A 20,391-nucleotide genomic window follows, 5' to 3' on the forward strand; every position below is an offset into this window, starting at 1 on the left:
AAAGGTCTTCCGTGTAACAGCACCTTCCATATCATCTAGCGAGCTGGCGGGCGATTAGTTAAGCACCCTACCCCAGCGGAAGCAAAGTAATAGTCAAGTTCGTGGCTTACATTTTCCAGATTATTGGCAATCATCGTGAATGGAAGCACGAATGATGACCTCAATGGCGCTTGTGACTCGAGAACTGGGCACTGCAATGCTGAAACACAACATTTGTTGGTCACATTGGCTTCAATGAAACTACGGAGTTTACCCATCATACCAGGTATAAAATACCAACCCAACATCAGCTTCGTCTGCCCGGCACTGCAGTACTAGTGCTTAACCTCTTGTTCATCTACTCATTTTCATAGCATAAACTTCCACCATGATTGATCTGGGTCCAGAAGCTAGATCTGACGCTTTGGCACACTATGCAAGGAATATCATCAAGAATTTCCACCTGAAGCTCTCTGTTCCAAGTCTTCAAACGACCTCTGCTCTGCCCACTGTACCCACTGTACCTGTGGGTGAGATTAACAAAGTTGGAATCATCGGTGCTGGTGTTGGTGGTCTTTATGCTGCAATGATACTTCAAGACCTTGGCATTCCTTACGAGATTTTGGAATCCTCTGATCGTTGGGGTGGGCGTCTATTCACGCATCATTTCTCCGACGAGGAACATGATTACTTTGTCAGTAAATCCCGATTATCTGCACTGTTCCATTTCTGCATCCTCTAATTATCCAGACTGACTGAAAATTATATAGGACGTTGGCGCAATGCGCTTTCCTGATACGCCGTTGATGAAGCGCACGTTCGATCTCTTCGACCGCCTCGATATCAAACGCGGAGGAAAACTGATTAAATACATTTATCAGAATCCTGAAAACGTTCTCTTTTACAATTCTATACGCAGGAAGCGCTCGGATCCTGGTGTCTCAACATCGGATGAATTCCAGATCACTGACGTCCCCGAGAAATACGGTCAAACCGGATGGGATAACCTTGTTGATAATGTTGTTGGCCCTTTTGCTAACGCTCTCGCGGACGATGTCACTAACGGTGGGGACGAGGGGTGGAAGTTGATGATGCAATACGACGTATACTCTACCCGAGCCTACATGGCAGGGAACCGTTCGGACACCAAACCAGAACTGGACAAGCTGCAAATGATGCCTTACCCACTAGGCGTTGTGAACTGGCTTGAGACATTCGACACTTCATCAGGTTCATATGATGTTGCACTCTCTGAGGAAGTTTTGGACAGTCTTGCGTTTGCGTTTCCAGAAGAGGATGCAAACGCAACTATTGATTGGTACTGTGTGGAGTACGTTGTTACATTTTTTACTTCTTCATGAGTAACAATTAACCTGTTCGATAACTTAGTGGCGGGTCGAGTGTTATCGCTGATACCATGGTTGCTAAACTCAACTTAACTCCAGGGGACAGGCTTTACCTTGACACTCCCGTTTCTGGTATTGCACTTCTTAAAGAGCCAACTCCAACAGTTTCAGTCTCCCTAGACGATGGCAGTCAACGCTCATATTCTCATGTAATTACCACGACTACACTTCCATGCCTACGAACCATGGATCTCACCGGAGCAGAGCTCGACTACATGCAAAAGTCATCCCTCCGCGAGTTGGCATACGGAGCAGCTACAAAGATCGGTATCAAGTTTAAGACGAATTGGTGGGAGAACGACTTTGTCATGAAGCAGCTCGGAGCGTTTGGAGCGATTGTCGGTGGGCAGTCGCAAACAGACAACATGGCTCGTACAATTGTTTATCCATCGTATGGCGCTTCTAGCGGCAGGAAGTCCACTGTGTTACTCGCCAGCTATGCCTGGACAGCCGATGCTCTTGCGCTTTCAGCACTCATGGGTGACGACGAGAAATCGAAGGCTTTGCTTAAGAGAAGAATTTTGCAAGACCTTGTAGCCGTACACGGTTTCAAGCCTGAAGAAGGCTATGCTTTCTTGGAGTTAGAGTACGTAGAGGCTTTCACGTGGAGCTGGGGAAGAAACCTTTACACGATGGGTACGTATTCACCGTTGTGACGAATGTGCTCAGCAATTTTTTGATGATTTTTGACAAAATCTGTGCAGGCGCGTATGCACAATTCGGGCCAGGTCAGTTTGCTGACCTTTACCAACACTTGACTCGCCCTGCCGCTGAAGGGAGGCTGCACTTCGCTGGGGAGGTGATCAGTGATCGGCATGCGTAAGCATTTTTACCTCATCCTGCATCTTTACCTCTATTAATAAGACAAATCTATATAAAGCTGGGTGGTCGGTGCTCTTGAAGCATCATACAGGGCCGTTAAGGAGATCATTATGCTGAGCTATCCAGAGAAGCTGGATGAATTCGAACAGAGGTGGACACTGCATGATAAGGAGTGGGCAGACGGGTCCTTGGAGAGGCAGATCCTTGTCTCGATTCACCGTGTGTTTAAAGATAATTAAACGGCGGTTGGTGGAATTAAGTCGGAAGACTGGTTATGGTGAGAACGCTGATAGACGCTTGTACAGTACATAAAGACATGTTCTTGCAGTGTTTGTTAAAATAATAATACGTACATGATGCGCAAAATGACTTAGCGAGCAAGCATAGACTACACGAGTGAAGAAGTCTGTCCCAACTTACAGTGTCCCAGCTACCCAACCCTTCCTTATCCCCATCAGACGACAATGAATAGTGGAGCTCGTATTTTAATCATACTAGGGGTCATCATACATTCTATGATAGTCTATAGATTGTAGGAAAGATCTCGAGATACTTTTCACAAGCGCGTAATGTCGCGACCGAAAATCCCTTTGTACACAACGTTAGTTAGTTAAGATTATCCATAGTAACTATACGGAGATAAACTACGACTTACAATTAAGGAACCAGTAGTACGGAACGGTAATTCTATATGAAATAAAAAGACGTTAGTGATTAAAAGGTTGGACAAGACAGAGATACGGAATCTCCGTACTTGTTGCGGATACTTAGTGTTTGAGTGAAGTAAGCTGAACGCCAAAGGAGCCATGCGAGACGTCTAGAATACGTCACAAAACCTAATCAGCAACGATTCTTAAGGCGAAATAAATGGAAACGTACCCAGTTTCACTTCCTTTCGGTCCAGTCTCAACTTTGGAACGATCATATAACGCTTTCCTACATGGCGTAGTATAATTATCAGTATACTACTTCGCCAAAACGAGGGTTAAGGGGGAAAATGAGACGCACCAATCACCAAGGTAGGCGAGACTCCCCCGATTGCGGAACTGGAATGGCTCCTCCGTGGGTCGATCGCGGACGAGTCGGTTCAGCACGCGCGTTACGTATTTTGCTTTTTGTGAAGCAACTATTCGAAGATAATTAAATGAATGGCAAGTTCTCATACGTTGAAAAATGTCCGAACCTTGAGCGGTTGCAGGAAGGAGTTCATCCTGGATGATTGCACAGTCCCCGATAGCCCATATGTTCTCGCTGATTGATCCGTCCTTTTTGATGACGCGTAAATGATTGTCCGTTAGTAGACTGTATTCGTACAGACACGAAAGGAAAGGTCATTAAAATAAGTCCAACAGGCATTAAACAATGAGATCGCGTAAGTTTCACCTTCCGGTTTTGCCATCCTTTTCGATCTCCGCGATGCTTTGTATCAGAGGATTGGGTGCGAGTCCCGTGCTCCAGACGAGCATGCCAAAGGGAACTATTTGGATTAAATCAACAACCTCTGAAGTGGCGAATGATAAAACATATACTACCTTCGCCTTGCTCCTTAACGTGCAATACGCCCTACAAATTAAAGAGTGAATAACGTAACGAAAGACAGGAATATCAATCCAGCACGCACATCCTCCACACGCTCAACATGATGTCTCAGCCTGATGTTAATTCCATCTCGTGCAAACTTCCGCTCCGCGTATCTATAGTATAATATTAATGGTCAGCTCCAACGATCAATTTAAATGATGAAGTATTCTCCGAGGACAAACAAACAAACATACTTCGCCAACCCCTCCTCAAATCCACCAAGCATACGATCCGCAACATCATACAAATTAATCCGTGCGAGGCGAGTAAGCTTCTCGCCATAATATTTCCTTATATCCGACTTGAGTAAGTCATGGAGTTCCGCGGCGAACTCTACACCTGTGGGTCCAGCGCCGACGATGCAGAAATTGAGTAAGTTTCGACGGTCGATGTCTGAGAGTGTTGGCTGAGATGCTTCCTCGAAACCTTGAATGAATGAAATTAATTAGTATAGACAATTACTTAAGGAAGGTGAGGAACGTGCATACACTCAAGTACACGCGAACGAATAGCCCGAGCATCTCGGACGTCCTTCAAGAAATACCCGTACTCTTTGACGCCAGGCACGCCAAACGCTAGAAGAACAGAAATCAGGTCCCTTTCTCCCTCTCCAAATAGTCGCGGAATTCACTTTGTGCATAACAGCCGACCGCGATAACAAGTTTATCATACAGAATCGTAAACTCTTTTCGAGGTTTCACAGCAATTGTCTGAGCTTGCGTTGCAAGTCTAAGCTTCGGAGGTGTCGTCGATACCTCTGACACAGATGTGGGAGTTTGTTGTGGACGCTCGAAGTAGGATGGAAGAGGAGTTGCTGGGACCTACATTTGATTAAAATCAATGGATAATTAGGTAATCCCACAATAAGAAGAAAAGTTTGGGCACATACGCAAGTGAGTGTCTTCTGTTTGAAATCTATGCGCATATATTAGACTTTCGTGGCGGTGAATGCGTGCTGAGATACAGACCAATCTTGTCGCACCATGCGTTATATGTTGTCTAGACGAAAAAAATTATTATTATTTGCGAGCAGGAATTGGGCTTTCGACGGTCTTTGACGTACGGCTTCCGGCGCGTACCTCCGGACCTAAATGCATGCATATGTTTCAGCATGTACGGTCACTAATGTTAACACAAAAATGGTCTCGTATACTTACCGGCTCGACAGCGCACCTGAACTCGAGGGTCCCAACGGCACAACTTGCAAGCAGGGGTGTGAAATTGAAATACGATGAAGCAGAAATCATCGTCACGTCTTTCGTACCATGTCGTCAATCATAAACACGAACGCGGATGGAGATGGAGACGTACCCCAACGCTTTCTGTCAACACCACGCAACACCTCATACCCTCCCCATCCAGACCCGAGAATTACGAGCCGTTCTTTTCCTCGAGTAGAACTAGCTGAAAACGCTCGAGCCTGAAGTTTGTGAGCTGCACGAGCGGGTAGGCGCGTCGAAAGCACCGGTCGACCCGAACGCACCAGAGCAACTGAGTAGAATGTCATGGTTGCGTTGTGTATGCAGGACACACGCAAAGAGGTTGAATGGGACTCAATGACACCAGACTAGTACTCGCTGTAGATGCATGACGTTTTATGGCGTCGGATAGAACCCATCGGGAGCGACCGGCATTCCGCCAATCGCGTCTCAGCCACTCACACCCCCCGAGGCTAGCATTAGACTCACTCCCCCAATCGCCACTCTTTCTCCTAAATTGTAAATTTATTTTTAATACTTTTGATTGGATCATCTATACATATACGAACATGTCATTTTCCGGGGCTCCTGCGGTACTACAGGTCTATTCACGTGCCAGCATACTATACTATGATCCCTCTTTGCCAATTTTTTATTCCTCCAAAACCACTTAATATTTTGATCTGAAAATTTGCATATATGTATATCAGAGCATAATAAAGCACAATATCTTTTCAAAATAATTTTTACGATTTTTTATGAGCTGTAGAGGGATGCGATCCCTCTTTGCCAACTTTGTCACAATCTGTCACAGAAATTTGGCTCTGGCAAGACGCAGTACAAGCTCTGGGAAAGTCGCGTCAATTCCGCATCCAGACCCTGAGTCCCACGGTTCTTTTTTGGTTAGCTTGAATTGGCCACCCACAGTTCAACTTGAATTTCACTAAGTCAAAATAAAGTCCTTTTCTAATAAAATACATGTTCCCCTCCCTAATCCTAGCCAAAACCCATCCTAACACCCAAACCTAACAACCCAACTTATCCCAAACCTAATTGGGGGCAAAACCCCCCAAACCCCCCTCCTAACTTCTTAGTCCAAGAGTTGCCGCACTAGTATTATGTAAGTGGCCATTCAGGGTCATCCCAAATTGGGTCGTGAGACTCAGGGTCTGGATGCAGAAAATCAAAGGTTCTCTGGGAATCTGTCACTTTTGTCACTCTCAAAACAATCTTTACTTAATTTTAATTTACAACCACCATTAAATCTCTCAAGAAAAATACTATAAGTACTTGTGTATAATTCATATACATTTGTAGTAATATCAACTTATTAACTTGATTATAAAAATTAAAACTGCTAATTATAAGGTTTGCAACTAGTGGAAATAGCAGTATTTACAGGTTTTTAATTCCTCTATCAATTTTTTTGTAGAAAAAAAGAGATATTGTATTTTAAATAGTAAAAACACACCCCCATGAATTTTTGTAGAGCATTAGGTGTTGTGTTTTGTGTGTAAATGCAAATTGGCAAAGAGGGATCGTTGGCAAAGAGGGATCATAGTATAGTAGATGTCTAAGGTGAAGTGCGTGTTTATGATTAAATTTCAAACCGAAATAAGTAGCTTAACAGCAATCAACTGTGGCGGTCTATCTTCCGTGCTCACCGTACCCGATGAACCACGGGGCGTTGCAATCAACGTAGACATATGAGAAGGGAGAAACAGCTGTGCAGCTCAACGAGCACATTCTACTCTAATAATATATTTTTACGTCGATTTCCGCACAAGTGGCTTCTCACGAATAAAGAACGAACTAACCAAAGCAAGAGCAGCAAGGACAACAGAAAATATGAAAGCAGAGCGGATAGCCTCAGCGTACGATCCACGAACAATATCTTGGATTTTGGGTGGCAGAGATGCAAGAGAAGCGAGCGATGAGCGGGCACGGTCGGCGATCTTATCATCGTATCGAAAGGAAGATAAAAGTTCGAGTTAGTGGAGAAGATAAGGGACAAAAAGAACGACTGACCTCGTCTACGTCTACATCATGTCCCTTTAGCCGCTCATGGAGGTATTTTCTAAGGGTATTTTGGACGAGTGTGCTGCCGATGGATATACCGAGAACAGAGCCCATAGAACGGAATAAATACGATACTAGCATAGCATAATCACATTGTCAGTTAATGATACAATTGCAGGACAGTATAGTTAATGGGATATTGGTGCGAATACACGTACTAGCAGTTGCGATTGCTTGATCCTCCGGAGCTGCATTCGCGATAATAGCAATGAGAGTAGTCGTAACTCCAGCTCCTACAAATGCCAAGATGTCATTAGAATACACTTCATGAGACGAGACAAATCCTGGAAGCAGAAGCATCCTCACCATTTCCAAGAGCTTGCACCACAAGCCCAGCCTCAACAACACCTATCCCTATCGAACCCTTCTTCAACAGAGTCCCAGCCGTAAGAACAACCGTCCCAACAAACTGCGCAACATACATCCCAACCGTAAGCCAATAATACTTCCCAGTACGTTGCATGATAAGCCCACAACCGAGACTTCCTGTAACACCTCCAAGCACGGAAGGGACTAACCCCAGTCCTGCTTGAGCTGCACTGGCTCCACTTGCGGCTTGCAAGTATAACGCAACATTGAAAACGACAGAAATAGCTGCAGCTATACAGAAGAGATTACATAGGTATGCAGCGATGAGGGATGAATGTGCGAGTACGCGAGCGGGAGCGAAAGGTTCTGCAGCTAGTCGCGTCTCGGTGAGGCCGAAGAAGGCCAGAAATACAAAAGAGATGGAGAGGGAGATGACAGTGATTGGTTCGCGCCAAGAAACGTTCCCGCCACGATCGAGACCTACGAGTAGAGACAGTACACCACAGACTAGGGTAAATGCTCCCAAGAAATCAATGCGTCGGAGTTTTGACATGAGGTCTGTTTGATGGTCTCTACCACCAGGCAAATGGAAAGCGAAAAAGATGATGATGAAGGCGAGGGAAGTCATGGGCACCTGCAATAAGAAAGCCCTGGAGAAAAACTTAATATAATTGCGTCGCGATGTTAGACCTGACTTACCATCGCCAACCAATCCCATCTGCGAGAATACCACCCAATGGAGCACCTACCGCTGCACCGGTCGCAAATATAATGTTGAGTACACCTACAGCAGCGACCGTTAGAAATCGTTGACGACTTGGTGAATTTAACTTACCTTGCCATGTTCCTCTTGAACGCAGCGGGACGACGTCCGAAACTAGGATCGTTATAACACTGACATGCAAGAAAACAAAAAGATATTGTGAGGATGCAATGAACGTTCCGTCAAACTGTGAACATACGTCGATATCCCAGCACCTCCAAGACCTTGTATGGCGCGTGCTCCGATCAACTCTTTCATATTCCTCGCCAATCCACAAAACAAACATCCAACGCCGAAGACGGAGAAGGCGAAGAGAAGGCATTGCTTCCGGCCGAAGATATCACTCAACTTTCCATAAAGCGGCCTAAAAGGAGAATATTTTTAATTTGATGTTGACAGAAATCGAAGAATTAGGAAGAAAATTGAATACTAACTGAAAGGACGTGAGCGTAAGCATATAACCCGTCGCAACCCAACTTGTGCTCTGTAGTTGCTTGAGCTCACTACCGATTGACGCGTATGACGAAGCGACGACGGTCTGGTCCATGGCTGCGAGGAATACTCCAAGGCCTAGAGGAACTATCTGCATTCATGACCATGATGATTATCAACGAGTTCTCGTATTCAGCACGACCAAGGATTGAGGACTCACCAGCTTCGCCATCCGCTTATTGCCGTCTCGCTCCTTCGCAGCTTCAATGTCCTCTCTGTCCTCGCTTTGGCTGTCGCTCGATCCCTGTGTTTCGTCGGCAGAGGGCACGACATCCACAGAATTGTAAGTGCCTTTTTGCAATGGATCGTTCTCATCAGCGTTGTTCTCAAGCAGACGACGTCGTTCCCCCAGGCCAGCGACAGTGGACATCTTTTCTTCTAAACTCGTCTTCAGTAGGTCAAGGAGCGAGGATGAGAACTAAAGACGCAGGCTCATCGACGAGTTCGGATGTGAGAACAGGGACATGCTTTTTGGCGAAGGGTCAGATAGACGATCGGACCGCCCACTGCGAGCTAGTCACGTCATGCGATAAGCATTCAACTCATGTAGCAAGTCGCTGCTGGACACAAAATATTTGTATAAATCGAAACTAAAGATTGGGGAGTTATCCTTACAGCAGCGGAATCATTTCTCGGTCAGGATAGTACTACCTGCCCGAGAGAAAGATATATGCGGTGCCTTCCTCGTTTATTTATTATTATTTATTTTAAAGCATTGATAATGCATGCGATCCAATCGGATTCCCAATTTGACGTCGTCGACGCCATTGATAACATAACATCGAAAGAAAGCATGCTCAAGGTACAAACATGACTTGAGCGATGCGCTAATTACGACGTGTTTCATTCCACTGATACAGTGATAGAAATGCAACAGTTGTCGCTGCCGACAAGCGTACGTAGTACTACCGTCTAAGTACGTTTCGGTCTCGGTGAATTGCGCACCTGCCGAATAAGACGCTCTTCCGGCGCAGTCGCGCCTTTTGATCCGTCGACTACCCCGGATAGGTTCTTCGACAACAATTCATTTTCGCGCGTGCATATCGCCGAATGGGCCTACATATGTCATTTGTATCAAGTACTTGGACTCGGACGTCTGTCCGATGGGCGTAATGCTCATTGCATTTGCCGCTCAGTGTGTCAGAGGCATGCATAATCATATGAATGTGTTTCTTTGTATATCCATCGTCGATAACCTGAATGACCGAATGCCCGATGCTTCTGCCCGCGCACCGCTTTCCTTCCTATAAAGTGGCTCCGTGCGCGGCTAAGTGACACGTCCAGCCAAACCAGCCCCTCTCAAAGTCTCACTTGTGTGTGCTACTGAGTTCCACCCCCGGAACGCCTTTACATACTGTCCATCATGTTGGATACAATCAGGATACCTGATCTCGCGTTTAGAGACGTGTTATTGCTCGACGTGGCATGCGCATTGGTGAGAGAACCGTTCAACTTTTTCAAGTGGCATTGATTAATTTGTCTTTTTCGTTTTCGCAGACTGTTCACGCAATCTACAAGCGCTTCGAACCCGACCTGTCTCACCTCTTCGTTCAGTTCATCCTCCTAGTCGTCATCCCAAGTCTCCCCGCTGCTTGTTTCTTGCCTCACTTCCAACAAGATTCCGCCATACTAGCCGTCCTTAGTGCTTTCGCATTATTCTATTTCTCGCTGGTCACAAGTATCGTGATTTACCGCTTATCACCATGGCATCCACTTGCAAAGTATCCGGGCCCCTTCCTTGCAAAGATAACAAAGCTCTGGGGTTTATCAAAAATGGCAAAAGGCAAGAATCATCTTATGCATAAGGAACTCCATGAGAAATATGGGCCTTATGTTCGGATCGGTAAGTCTTCTGAACAATTTCGAACAGCACAAGTTCTGAAGAGTAGTTGTAATATATTAGGGCCAAATGAGCTCTCCGTAGTAGACGTCTCTGCAATTTCTAGTATTTTAGGCGGAGATGGGATGCCGAAAGGTCCAAGTAAGTGCAATAAACTAAATCGATTCTAACCCACATTTTAATAATAGTATTGTATTAGTGTGGACCGCTCGTACCGGAAAGGGTGAAGAACCTGCCTTAATCGGGATACGCACGATGCACGAACATGCACGGCGCCGTAAAGCATGGAATCGTGCCTTCAATACCTCGGCGGTCAAAGGCTACGAGCCGATCGTACAAAAGCGTGCACTGCAATTGGTCAGTGAGCTAAACAAACGAACGGCGAAAACGGGTGTTCCTTCTGTAGACCTGGCCCAATGGTTGAGTTATTTTGCGTAGGTCGCCTCCATTACTAGTGTCCGAGCGCTATGTTGATAATTACTTCTCCACAGGACTGATTTCATGGGTGACATGGCGTGAGTTACTCGTTATTCGCAGGCCATACCCACACTAATCTCAATTTAGTTTTGGTGGAGGTTTTGAACTCATGCGAGACGGTGGCGACAAGCAAGGCATCTGGACACTGATCGAGTCTACCATGCAGTACGCTCTACATCAGCTAATATATAAGAGCATCAGACTAAATTTATAAACAGTATTGCGGGAATATACCAACACATCCCTTGGTTCATGCCTCTTCTGCGTAGGATCCCTTCCGCACATAAGTTCCCTCGTATGATGCGGGAATTCTCCAATGAACTCGTACGTGCACGAAAGGCAAATGGATCGCTCACCAAAGATCTGTTTTATCATCTCGTAAGTTCCGCAGAGTGCCTAACTTGTAAATGCATGTCAAACATTGTCCACAGATTGATGAGGACCATGTGGAAAAAGTGACACCGACAGATAAAGAAATCACTTCCGACGGAACACTTGCCATCATCGCCGGGTCCGATACGACTTCTACGACGCTCAGCGGCTTGTTCTACTACCTCCTAAGCAATCCGAATGAGTACAAGCGCCTGCAGGCGGAGATCGATTCTGTTTTCCCACCTGGCGAGGGCGATCCATTTGATACGACGAAGCTTGCAGAGATGCCAATCCTTAATGCAGTCATGTGGGTCTACCTCTACTCCTGTTGCACATATATAAGAAGAATACTTATCATCACATTCCGGTGATTAGAAACGAGACGATGCGACTTCAACCTCCTGTTGGCAGCTACTTGCAACGTGCACCCGAAGTCGGGAGTGGTGGTAAATGGGTCGGGGACCGGTTAGTTCCTAGTTCCTCCTAGCTAGCATCACATTCACAATCACGACCATGCTGACGAACTGATTGATTAATTAATTATCTAGATTCATCACAGAAGGAACATCTGTAGTCGTCCCACCATACGCACTCTTCCGCAATCCGGCATACTTCTCCCCAGCACCCGAGACGTTCTGGCCAGATCGGTGGTTACAGCCCAACACCGTCAAACGTACTGCTCATTCCGCCAAATCCGACAGAACAAATGGTTCTGCAGATTTGAAGTCCTCATCCCGATCCGAATCAGGAGAGGTGCACACGAACATGGCAGCATTCATACCATTTTCCTACGGACCTGCGAATTGTGCTGGACGAGCACTTGCTCTTGCTGAGATGCGGATGGTCGTTGCTCTCCTTATGCAGAGATTCGATATTCAATTCGCACCTGAGTATGACCCTTGTAGATGGGAGGAGGAGCTTGAGGACCATTTCGTTATGGCAAATGGAGGGTTGCCAGTTGTGCTGACGCCGCGGATTTAACTTTTGTTAGCTTTCCCATAGATCATGTTCGATTGAAGAAAGTTATACTGTATCACTTTCATGAGGCGGAGTACACTTAGTAATAATAGTAATATGTTGGACACATTTTTATTTAATATTTTTGTCCCAAAATGGTTATTCCTTTGGTTCACAGCTCAACTACTTTACCAACTCTGGTGGTTAACTTTTCGGAACTGTGCAATAGTTTTATCTACCACTGTATGTAAAATTCAATCAAAGAGTTATTAATGATTTTTGCGAATTGCAATCAACGTCGACAAAGGAGAAATAAAGGTATGGCACAACGCTCGCTTAAAGATAAACTCTAATGGTTAAAAGGCTTATGTTGACGCCGGGGATTTAATTGTTTGTAAGTTTCCCATCCCATCAATTACGTTGGATAGAAGGAAGTTATCACATCTCACTTTCTTCAGGTAGAGTAAACTAAGTAATAATGTTGAACATATTTCTTATTTTTGCCCATTTCTTCCGTTTGTTTCCCAACTACATTTTTAATTCTCTGAAGAGAATTTTTGGAATTGTGCAATAATTTCGTCTACCACTGTATGCCACACAATATTTGCTCAACTTGAACTGCAATAAATAATCACTAGCACTTCTCAACTTATCCTTCAAGATAATTTAGAACCACTATTTATCGTTTTAAATTCGTGCGTGCAAAATGGATATCCAAACAAATAATATCAATAAGTACTATTGTAATAATCGGTCAAATGAAGAGTCCAGAAAGGAAAAATTGCGACATGTCCGTGAGGATTGCAGAATCCATAAATTATCCTTGTAAAAAAAAGTCCTCGTTCCAGTCTAACCAAAAATCTCCCAAAGAAAGGAAGGAAAAGCGAATGTACGGATTCGTTATGCAAGTTCTTAAGAGGGAGGACTGGAAGAGTAAAGCAAAGTTAGTTTGAATAGATGTCTGTAGATGCGATGCTAGACACTTACACAGGCGCTACGGAAGTAACCGCAGGGTTCGAGGCCAGGGAAGGGAAAGGTGTAGCGTCACATGCCTGGTCGACATCAGCGGTGGTCAGGGTACCAGGGAAGTAAGGAGCAGCATTGTTCGGCTTGACATCTGCATGCGGAATCCTTTGGTCAATATTCAAATCATCGTCTTGGATGAATCTCGAGCTTACCAGGAATGACCTCTGAGCAGTCAACGAGATCGTTCAAGTTGTGGCCAACAGTAGAGAGCTTCAACATAGCAGCTGCGAACGCCGAACGCATCTTGTCCTGGTCGAGGACAAAGCTCTGCCACTCGCATGCAGTACGAGAGTCGCGTGCAAGATCAGCGTCGGACTGAAGACGGATTTCACCTAGGAGCGGTGACTCGACCTCGCCCTGGTTTCCACTAGTACCGGGGAAGAGTGTGCCTTTAAGCTGTGTCTCAATGAAGAACTGGCTGTCGAAGACACCTGGGGTAGAGTCGAACGGAGATCCCGGAATTGTCTCATCGACATGGTCGGCTGCGGCAATAGAGTGAGAAGCAAGGAGTGCGACAACCTCGTTCGTGCTGAACCCGGCGTCCGCAAATCTTGCAAGGATCTTGTCAACGGAGTCTAGTCAAGAACAATTATAAGCATTTACAGAACTAAAAGTACGAGATAGACTTACCGAAAGGTTCAGGAATGAGTTGATCTGGAGAAGCGGCGGTAGGCGCTGGACGACCGGCAAAGAACTGTATACGGGGAGCGCCAGGGCAGTTGCTAACGCCGACAGCACCAGCGAACTGAATGAAATCGCCAGGCGTCACGTTGTGCTTCTGAACAAATGGCGCCTGCGTGCCAACAATATCGTCGATGCCACCATTCGCATGGAACTTCGTCTCTGTGTCGGCGAAAGTGATGATCGAACCATCAGCACCTCCTCCACCAGCACTTGGTGAGAAACCGATAGCGTCGTGGAACGTCAGGCGAAGGGATTCGTGAACCTCCTCGCCGCACTCTCCACCATCAAAGAGGTTCTGCTGGATATCCTCCAAAATAGGGAACCAAGCACAACATGCTGCGTTCGACGCCGTGTTTTTGCCATCCGGACAGTTAACACGCTTGGTGATTGCGGCACGCACACCAGAAAGGGATAGAGCGAGTGAAGAAAGAATAACGACAGATCTTCCGACCATTGTGAAGAGAACTGAATCAGGTCGAAGAATAAAGACAGCAAAGAGAATGAACTCGAACGAAGACTCTTGAGAACGTAGAAAGAGAACGTGAATTGGTGCGTATCATCCGTCTAGTTCATTGTGTTTTTATACCATTCTGGACGTCAATATCTGTTTGTTTTGACGAAGTTGCGGGACCGCCTCAGCGCCAAGAGTAAGCGTCGGCAAAGAGACGCGGGTGCACGGGATGACATGCCGCTACAGGCCCATCAGTTGATCACAGCCAATAGGTGACTTCAATTAATTGGCAGGAGCACTTGTAGGACAGTTGGAAAATTTTGGGGTGGCTCAGCAAAGTGGACGTACCTTAATATATACCAAATAGAGATGTAAATCCGTGCAACTCTCTGCAAGTTTCTGCAAGTGCTCGAACCCACTTGTTGGCACTTGTAGACGCGTCGGAGTTTGAAATAAAGAAATGTCTGACTACAACCCAACAAAAATCATGAGTAACGTGACATGGGCATTAAATGTCGATCTCTGCAAGTCCAGCTCTTCAATTTTGAGAGACTTGCATAACTCTTGGCATCTTAACTCTAAATTGCCAAAGCCCTTCTGCAAGTGTCTCTGCCAATTAATTGAAGTCGCCTATTAATTGTCGACACGATATTGCGAAACAGCGTCTGCAGCATAGCAATTCCCTGACACAGAACGCGGGTTTGTCGTTCCAACGCGAGAATTTGTAGTCGGTTCCGCTGCCAAGAACATAGCGCGAGAAAAACATATGTGTACGCGGATTGACGCCGCTATATCCATGAGAAAAGGCTATTGAAAATGTGATCGTCTTGATGAAGTGTATCCATGCGTTGACAAGGTACCAGAGAAATATGTATGTCGGTCAGCGCGGAGATCAAGAACAGTCACGTAAAAAAACCCTTGGCTCTTCTTCTGACAGATACGCAGTACATCAAAAAAAGCGCAAGAAATTGCGAAAGTCACTCATAAACGTCGCGGACTTCATTGCCGCCAAAGCACAGCTTCCACGTTGTTTGATGGGCGGAGAACACCGCAGCCGCGCGTCACCTATGTTTTACGGCGCACTCTTCGCTTTGTCCGTGTCCGTGCATTGCCTCATTGGAGTGATAGGTGAAGCAAGATCAAGAATAAGGAACGTAGCATTTCGCCGGAGGTACAATTGTGGAATGCCAGTCGAAGGGAGTCTTGATTTGTGGTGGTGCAGTCGTTTGAACTTGTGGCTGCGCACCATGCATAGGCGGCACCAGTGTCACGAGATCGTCCTCGTGAGTCTAACCATACTTGGTAGGTAGTAGTGAGAAAGCATTTCCTTTCCTTTCTTTTCAACGTCAGCCCTCAAATGCACATGCTTACTTTTATGCTTACTTTATAGTTTATATTACGTTGATGAATATTATTTTATATTAATGATAGCAAAACATACAACTAATAAAGAGTATAATCATGAGAGTTAACATGGTTACAAGGATTGAATAAAAGGAAAAGGGTTAGGCGAATTTTTCTCTAAGAAATGAAAGAAAGCTCATATTGAACTCCTTCTGAGACTCAACGGCTTGCTTGTATACGGCTGTGTTAGCCTTCATAGCTTCATTAAGTTGCTTGAAGGTCTGATTAAGTTCCTTCCTTAAGCGCTTCGTCTCACGGCGTTCAACTTGAAGAAGTGCAAGAAGAGGATCCTCTGACGGATTGAAATCGGAATCAGAGTCGGCCAGATCAGTTGCTTGAGAAGGAGCCTTCCGTTTCAGCCCTCGTGTCTTTCCTAGGGCGCGTCGGCTATGATCATTCTCCCTGTTTGTATCAACGGAACCAGCATTGGTCTTTGCGTCAACAGAGTCTGCACCAGAGTGACGGTCAACAGAACTAGTCTTCGCTTGAGTATTGCCGGATGTATTGTTGCAGCCAGCGTTTGTGAGATGTTCCACAGAGCGGGCATTCGTGAGTTGGCTAACGGAGCTGGTGTTGGTGGGAGGGTTGATTGAAACAGCATTGGTGAGATGGCTTGTCGTGCCCTTGTCCATGAGCGTGCCAAGACTGCTGGTGCTCGTGAGAGTGTTCTCCGGGGCAGAATTTGTAAGGCTTCCATTGGTGTCAACATTCGTGAGAGCGTCGATGAAACTAGCTTTCGTGGGAGCCTTGGCAAATGATATGTGAGCCTGCAACATCGACAATGAGGAAGTCGACATACCTTTGCACTACTATGTTGGTCATCATATTCTGCATTCTTCAGACCGTCTGAATCAGCATCGGTGAGACAGTCGATGGAGCCAGCATCGGTGAGCTGTTCGACAGAGACGGTCGTCTGGAAATATGGACCATAAGAATCAAACATAAAGCACAAGTTATGAACACTAGTACTTACGTTTGCCTTAATGGGTCCGCCATTGTAACCGGCATTCGTTGAGGAACCACCACTATTAACTACATCGACTGATCCGACATTGGCGAGGTGGGCGGCAGTTACAGCGCAAGGATCCTCAACGGATCCAGCGTTGGTAAGAGGGTCGACTGCTCCAGCGCTAGTAATTTGACGGACAGGGCTTGCCTTTGGCTTGATGATGCCACGAGCTATTGCAGTTTGAAGTGACGCATTACGGATGCATTCTCCAGCAAGCTCATCCTCAATCATCTTCTGTAGGAAAGTCAATAAATACCCTAGAGGAGGTGGTATTGAATACTGACTTTACGTGCGCGCTCCTTTTCTTCGTCCGATTTAGTTGAGTATATGTCGCGAATACTCCAGGCCCTATCACACAGTTGCCAAAGTAAGCTGTCGTCAATTTCTCGATGTCCTAGTGCAGCTTTAATTGCCTTGACCGCCACAGTTTTAAGATTCTAAACATGCATATTAGTTATACAGCAAAAAAGAAGAAGAAAAAAGTGAAGAAAGTACCTCAGATCGGTAATAATCTAGAATGGCATTGACCTCAACGAGAAGGGACTTATCTGTGCCGGTGATACCTTCAGCCCGAGCCGCCCTTGCAAAGTCTGCCTCTACTGCACCCTTTTCATCATGCTTCGCTAGATCGACCCGAGCCGCAATGTAACAATGTACCAACTTAATCATTTGTGCTTCCGTTAAATTGGATCGACGAGCGCTAGAACGCCGAGACTGTGTTTGAGCAGAACGTGTCGAGGTATGCTGTGGCGGCGTATTTTTTGAAGGTTCATTGCCCAGGTTTGAGTCTCCATGGTCAAAGGAAGAAGGACCAAGGGTAGGATGTGAAACGAGAGCAGTGTGTACACTGTGTAGTAGTGTAGAGGAAGATAGTTCCTGTGCATTAGAAGGTGATGGTTGGCTATTATTAGTATCAGGGGATAAGTTTGGCGGAGGAGACAGCTTTGTCTCGGAAATAGATGGGATAAAAGAAGTTTGAGATGATGAACGGGTCAATGGTTCCGCCATAGCTCTAGCACTCACAAACGTACAGAAGATTGGCGAAGGTAGGTATATTTCTGCTACATTTACAGACGTGTTTTCTTGTTACACTTTGTGACATAACGTGTTCTAGGCGTTTGATTGGCTATAGCCTAGCAAGTAATATTTAATGGTTAGCAATATTCATGCTTACATAATTTAATAGTTTACCTTGTGAGGCTGCCCATTGAGTATTTACTAGTAACCGCTTATGCGCATCACGCCGTCATAGTTATGAAACTGTTTGCATATCTACACTACTAGTACATTCACTTGTACTACAATTTACAAAAACAAAACAACAAAGATTAGCAACAACAGCAACAGAAACGAATATCATCGTGGTTCGTCGAAACCATACAGCATATATATGCAGAGCAATGTGAAGTGAAGCACCCCATTTCGGACATTTATTAGACAGTTTCGTCGATTGTGTTGACTTTCCGATCGCTATCAGTCCTCATTCGCTCCATCCTAATTCCACTCGACTCCATAAGAGCAGTTTCGCCTTCCTCGGTTGAAACTCCCATGATAATGCGTAGCATAATTACCGTGAACACAATTCCCTAAATCGCTCGACTTCAGCAACTGGAACATCACAAAAATCATATTGGACAAGAACTCACGACAGTAGGCGAAACGGCATCCAAAACAACGTATTGGAACCACGAGTCAACGTTATAGAGGATAAGTAACGCAAGAAGCGTAGCGGAGTAGAACGCTCCCGACTCCACAACGAGAAGCATGATGGGCCGGAGCTTCCGCATGCGAAATGACATATATTTCCGATTGATGGACCATACGCGGTATGCAACAAGAGCTGTGGACAAAAGTTAAGTACTTTTGAATTGAGACGTAAATGATAACGGAAAGAAGTACCTGTGCAGATGATGTTCGTAGCGAAAGTCATGGAGAAGTAGGCTGTGATCCAGCGCGAGAGTTGGACGACGAATATGTTGGCTTGTGGATTTACACGATCGAACGAGTAGAGAATACCGATTCCCGTAACTGAAGTAATGTCCAGAAATCAGACCAGAATTGAATAATAGACCGGTGTTAGACGTACCAGTACTGCCTAGCAAAAGTAAACAAGGGAATGCGATTATCCAAAACTTTCTCTCCCAAACAAGGTAGCAACGATAGAGCTTCGACATAATCATTTTGAGTTCGTCTTTCTAATATCAAAAAATCGCTGAACATACCACCATGGCATCTCCGATCAGCGTCTGAAGAACATACAGTGTGCTCCCGAACATCTGGGTGAACTCCGATAACCGATTGAAGAACGCCGCGGGTCCTCCCGGTGCGTTTGCGAATATGATGAAAGCTTTGATTATCCGAGTAAAGTTGACCGCTACATGCTACTCACAGACTTAAGTAATCTCAGAGCAGGTAAGTTCAAATAGTTAACTCACCATTGTCGCGACAACGAACATCAACAAATTAATAAATAGCATTCCCCTACGTATCGGACGTCCAGACGAACGCTTCGAAACAAGCATGTACGTCGTAACAAAGAAGAGTACTGCATAGGCGCCTGACAGGAGACGAGCGATCGACACAGATAAGCGTCAATCGAACATCATCAAGGACATGATACTTACCATAGAGCAGCGATTGGACGAAGATTGATACAAGTTTAGACTACGGGAGCGCTATGTTAGAGTTTGTCGGATCGAGAGTTTATGTTTCAATACATACCTCGCCCGCAGAGAATGCCATGGTTGGTCTCCGCCTCGTCGAGAGATGGAAAGGAAGACGAAGACTCGCGCTGATGGCTTAAGTGATAGCGGGGTGACGCGGGCACGGTACTTATTTCAGTGAAGAAGTTTGTCTTCGACTCTTCTCTACAACACGTGTATGTCCCGGTGGAATTGCAACACCAAGGCACACTGATGGACAGGTGGGTCCTGCTTCTTGTAGCCACATATGAACGGCCGATGAATGGTCAGTAATCTGAGATGGCGGCCGTTGTGTATAATCCCTTGTCGACCGCGGAATTAGAAATCAAATAATTAGAATTGTTTACGATAAATGACAAGTTTGGGGGCGAAGCACATGACTTTGGTCAGGGCATCAAAGAAGATACGCATTCAGTGTGATCGTGGGAAACTTAATAATCAGGTCAGGAGATTGCCTCCGTTGGGTCAATTTATTTGGATCAATTTATTTTACCGCGCATCCGCAAAGTGGTACCCTCTCGTTGGCTGCGTCGCTTCCAGTCGAAACCTATCTCAGCGTCTCTCGTACATCCAACAGACACCTCAAATTCGCACAAGTGACAATGAGAGCATTCCAGTTGCACATGGACCTTGCAAGTTGCCACGTCTTTTGCCATGGGCGGACCGGGCGAGACCAGCGGATGTTCGATCCGTGACGACGGTGCTTCTTACACCCGGCCCCGATGAAATTCTTTCTGTGTCTGACACGGTCTCGGCAAAGCTTATTCTGGATTCTGCGAACATCGTGGGATACTTCAACTAATAACTTGCAGAGATGAACCTGCCACCGCTAGTCGTAG

The 20,391-nt window shown here is 45.6% G+C and overlaps 7 protein-coding genes across 7 annotated transcripts; 2 read left to right on the plus strand and 5 right to left on the minus strand.

Moving 5' to 3' along the window:
- Positions 1-565: 565 nt before the first annotated feature.
- FOMMEDRAFT_92075 (FAD/NAD-binding domain-containing protein) lies at positions 566-2,446 on the plus strand (the record flags this gene model as incomplete). Its single annotated transcript, XM_007269555.1, has 5 exons — positions 566-673; positions 750-1,309; positions 1,369-2,025; positions 2,055-2,204; positions 2,266-2,446. The coding sequence occupies 5 exons, from the start codon at positions 566-568 to the stop codon at positions 2,444-2,446; spliced, it is 1,656 nt and encodes a 551-aa protein (XP_007269617.1).
- A 235-nt stretch (positions 2,447-2,681) lies between these two features.
- Positions 2,682-5,322, minus strand: FOMMEDRAFT_112491 (FAD/NAD-binding domain-containing protein). The gene is made up of 17 exons (XM_007269556.1): positions 5,100-5,322; positions 4,946-5,043; positions 4,852-4,875; positions 4,757-4,787; positions 4,678-4,703; positions 4,420-4,609; positions 4,277-4,363; positions 3,983-4,214; positions 3,829-3,901; positions 3,740-3,770; positions 3,591-3,684; positions 3,391-3,509; positions 3,216-3,333; positions 3,087-3,143; positions 2,962-3,024; positions 2,863-2,894; positions 2,682-2,795 (listed from the first exon to the last, which is right to left on the minus strand). The coding sequence occupies exons 1-17, from the start codon at positions 5,293-5,295 to the stop codon at positions 2,764-2,766; spliced, it is 1,503 nt and encodes a 500-aa protein (XP_007269618.1). The 5' UTR covers positions 5,296-5,322; the 3' UTR covers positions 2,682-2,763.
- A 1,431-nt stretch (positions 5,323-6,753) lies between these two features.
- On the minus strand, positions 6,754-8,727 carry FOMMEDRAFT_91871 (MFS general substrate transporter; the record flags this gene model as incomplete). The annotated part of the gene is made up of 8 exons (XM_007269557.1): positions 6,754-6,942; positions 7,016-7,140; positions 7,225-7,299; positions 7,373-8,025; positions 8,075-8,159; positions 8,211-8,269; positions 8,338-8,502; positions 8,573-8,727. 8 exons carry the CDS (start codon positions 8,725-8,727, stop codon positions 6,754-6,756), a joined length of 1,506 nt encoding a protein of 501 aa, XP_007269619.1.
- A 1,241-nt stretch (positions 8,728-9,968) lies between these two features.
- On the plus strand, positions 9,969-12,300 carry FOMMEDRAFT_112496 (high nitrogen upregulated cytochrome P450 monooxygenase 2; the record flags this gene model as incomplete). The annotated part of the gene is made up of 11 exons (XM_007269558.1): positions 9,969-10,065; positions 10,128-10,473; positions 10,534-10,611; positions 10,670-10,904; positions 10,962-10,985; positions 11,035-11,112; positions 11,166-11,325; positions 11,379-11,626; positions 11,695-11,784; positions 11,868-11,992; positions 12,038-12,300. Exons 1-11 carry the CDS (start codon positions 9,994-9,996, stop codon positions 12,298-12,300), a joined length of 1,719 nt encoding a protein of 572 aa, XP_007269620.1. The 5' UTR covers positions 9,969-9,993.
- Positions 12,301-13,259: 959 nt separating this feature from the next.
- FmMnP3s (fungal versatile peroxidase from pleurotus Eryngii) lies at positions 13,260-14,440 on the minus strand (the record flags this gene model as incomplete). Its single annotated transcript, XM_007269559.1, has 3 exons — positions 13,260-13,393; positions 13,455-13,877; positions 13,933-14,440. The coding sequence occupies 3 exons, from the start codon at positions 14,438-14,440 to the stop codon at positions 13,260-13,262; spliced, it is 1,065 nt and encodes a 354-aa protein (XP_007269621.1).
- A 263-nt stretch (positions 14,441-14,703) lies between these two features.
- On the minus strand, positions 14,704-17,858 carry FOMMEDRAFT_170166 (uncharacterized protein; the record flags this gene model as incomplete). The annotated part of the gene is made up of 7 exons (XM_007269560.1): positions 14,704-15,244; positions 15,613-15,726; positions 16,021-16,587; positions 16,641-16,754; positions 16,815-17,084; positions 17,135-17,287; positions 17,346-17,858. 7 exons carry the CDS (start codon positions 17,856-17,858, stop codon positions 15,071-15,073), a joined length of 1,905 nt encoding a protein of 634 aa, XP_007269622.1. The 3' UTR covers positions 14,704-15,070.
- Positions 17,859-18,196: 338 nt separating this feature from the next.
- Positions 18,197-19,706, minus strand: FOMMEDRAFT_170167 (uncharacterized protein). The gene is made up of 8 exons (XM_007269561.1): positions 19,572-19,706; positions 19,475-19,514; positions 19,286-19,407; positions 19,073-19,231; positions 18,937-19,015; positions 18,750-18,878; positions 18,497-18,690; positions 18,197-18,436 (listed from the first exon to the last, which is right to left on the minus strand). Exons 1-8 carry the CDS (start codon positions 19,590-19,592, stop codon positions 18,284-18,286), a joined length of 897 nt encoding a protein of 298 aa, XP_007269623.1. The 5' UTR covers positions 19,593-19,706; the 3' UTR covers positions 18,197-18,283.
- Positions 19,707-20,391: the final 685 nt, after the last annotated feature.

Source organism: Fomitiporia mediterranea, assembly GCF_000271605.1.
Source record: "Fomitiporia mediterranea MF3/22 unplaced genomic scaffold FOMMEscaffold_10, whole genome shotgun sequence".
Lineage (NCBI taxonomy): Eukaryota > Fungi > Basidiomycota > Agaricomycetes > Hymenochaetales > Hymenochaetaceae > Fomitiporia > Fomitiporia mediterranea.

Excerpts from the sequence above, each read along its gene's own strand:
- FOMMEDRAFT_112491 (XM_007269556.1), bottom strand. The coding sequence starts at position 5,295 with ATGACATTCTACTCAGTTGCTCTGGTGCGTTCGGGTCGACCGGTGCTT. Across the intron at positions 3,771-3,828 it reads ATGTTGAGCGTGTGGAGGAT|GGCGTATTGCACGTTAAGGA; the intron begins GTGCGTGCTGGA and ends TTTAATTTGTAG. Across the intron at positions 2,796-2,862 it reads GTACTACTGGTTCCTTAATT|GGATTTTCGGTCGCGACATT; the intron begins GTAAGTCGTAGT and ends TTGTGTACAAAG.
- FOMMEDRAFT_170167 (XM_007269561.1), bottom strand. The coding sequence starts at position 19,592 with ATGGCATTCTCTGCGGGCGAG. Across the intron at positions 18,691-18,749 it reads TACGAACATCATCTGCACAG|CTCTTGTTGCATACCGCGTA; the intron begins GTACTTCTTTCC and ends TTTTGTCCACAG. Across the intron at positions 18,437-18,496 it reads ATGCCGTTTCGCCTACTGTC|GGAATTGTGTTCACGGTAAT; the intron begins GTGAGTTCTTGT and ends CGAGCGATTTAG.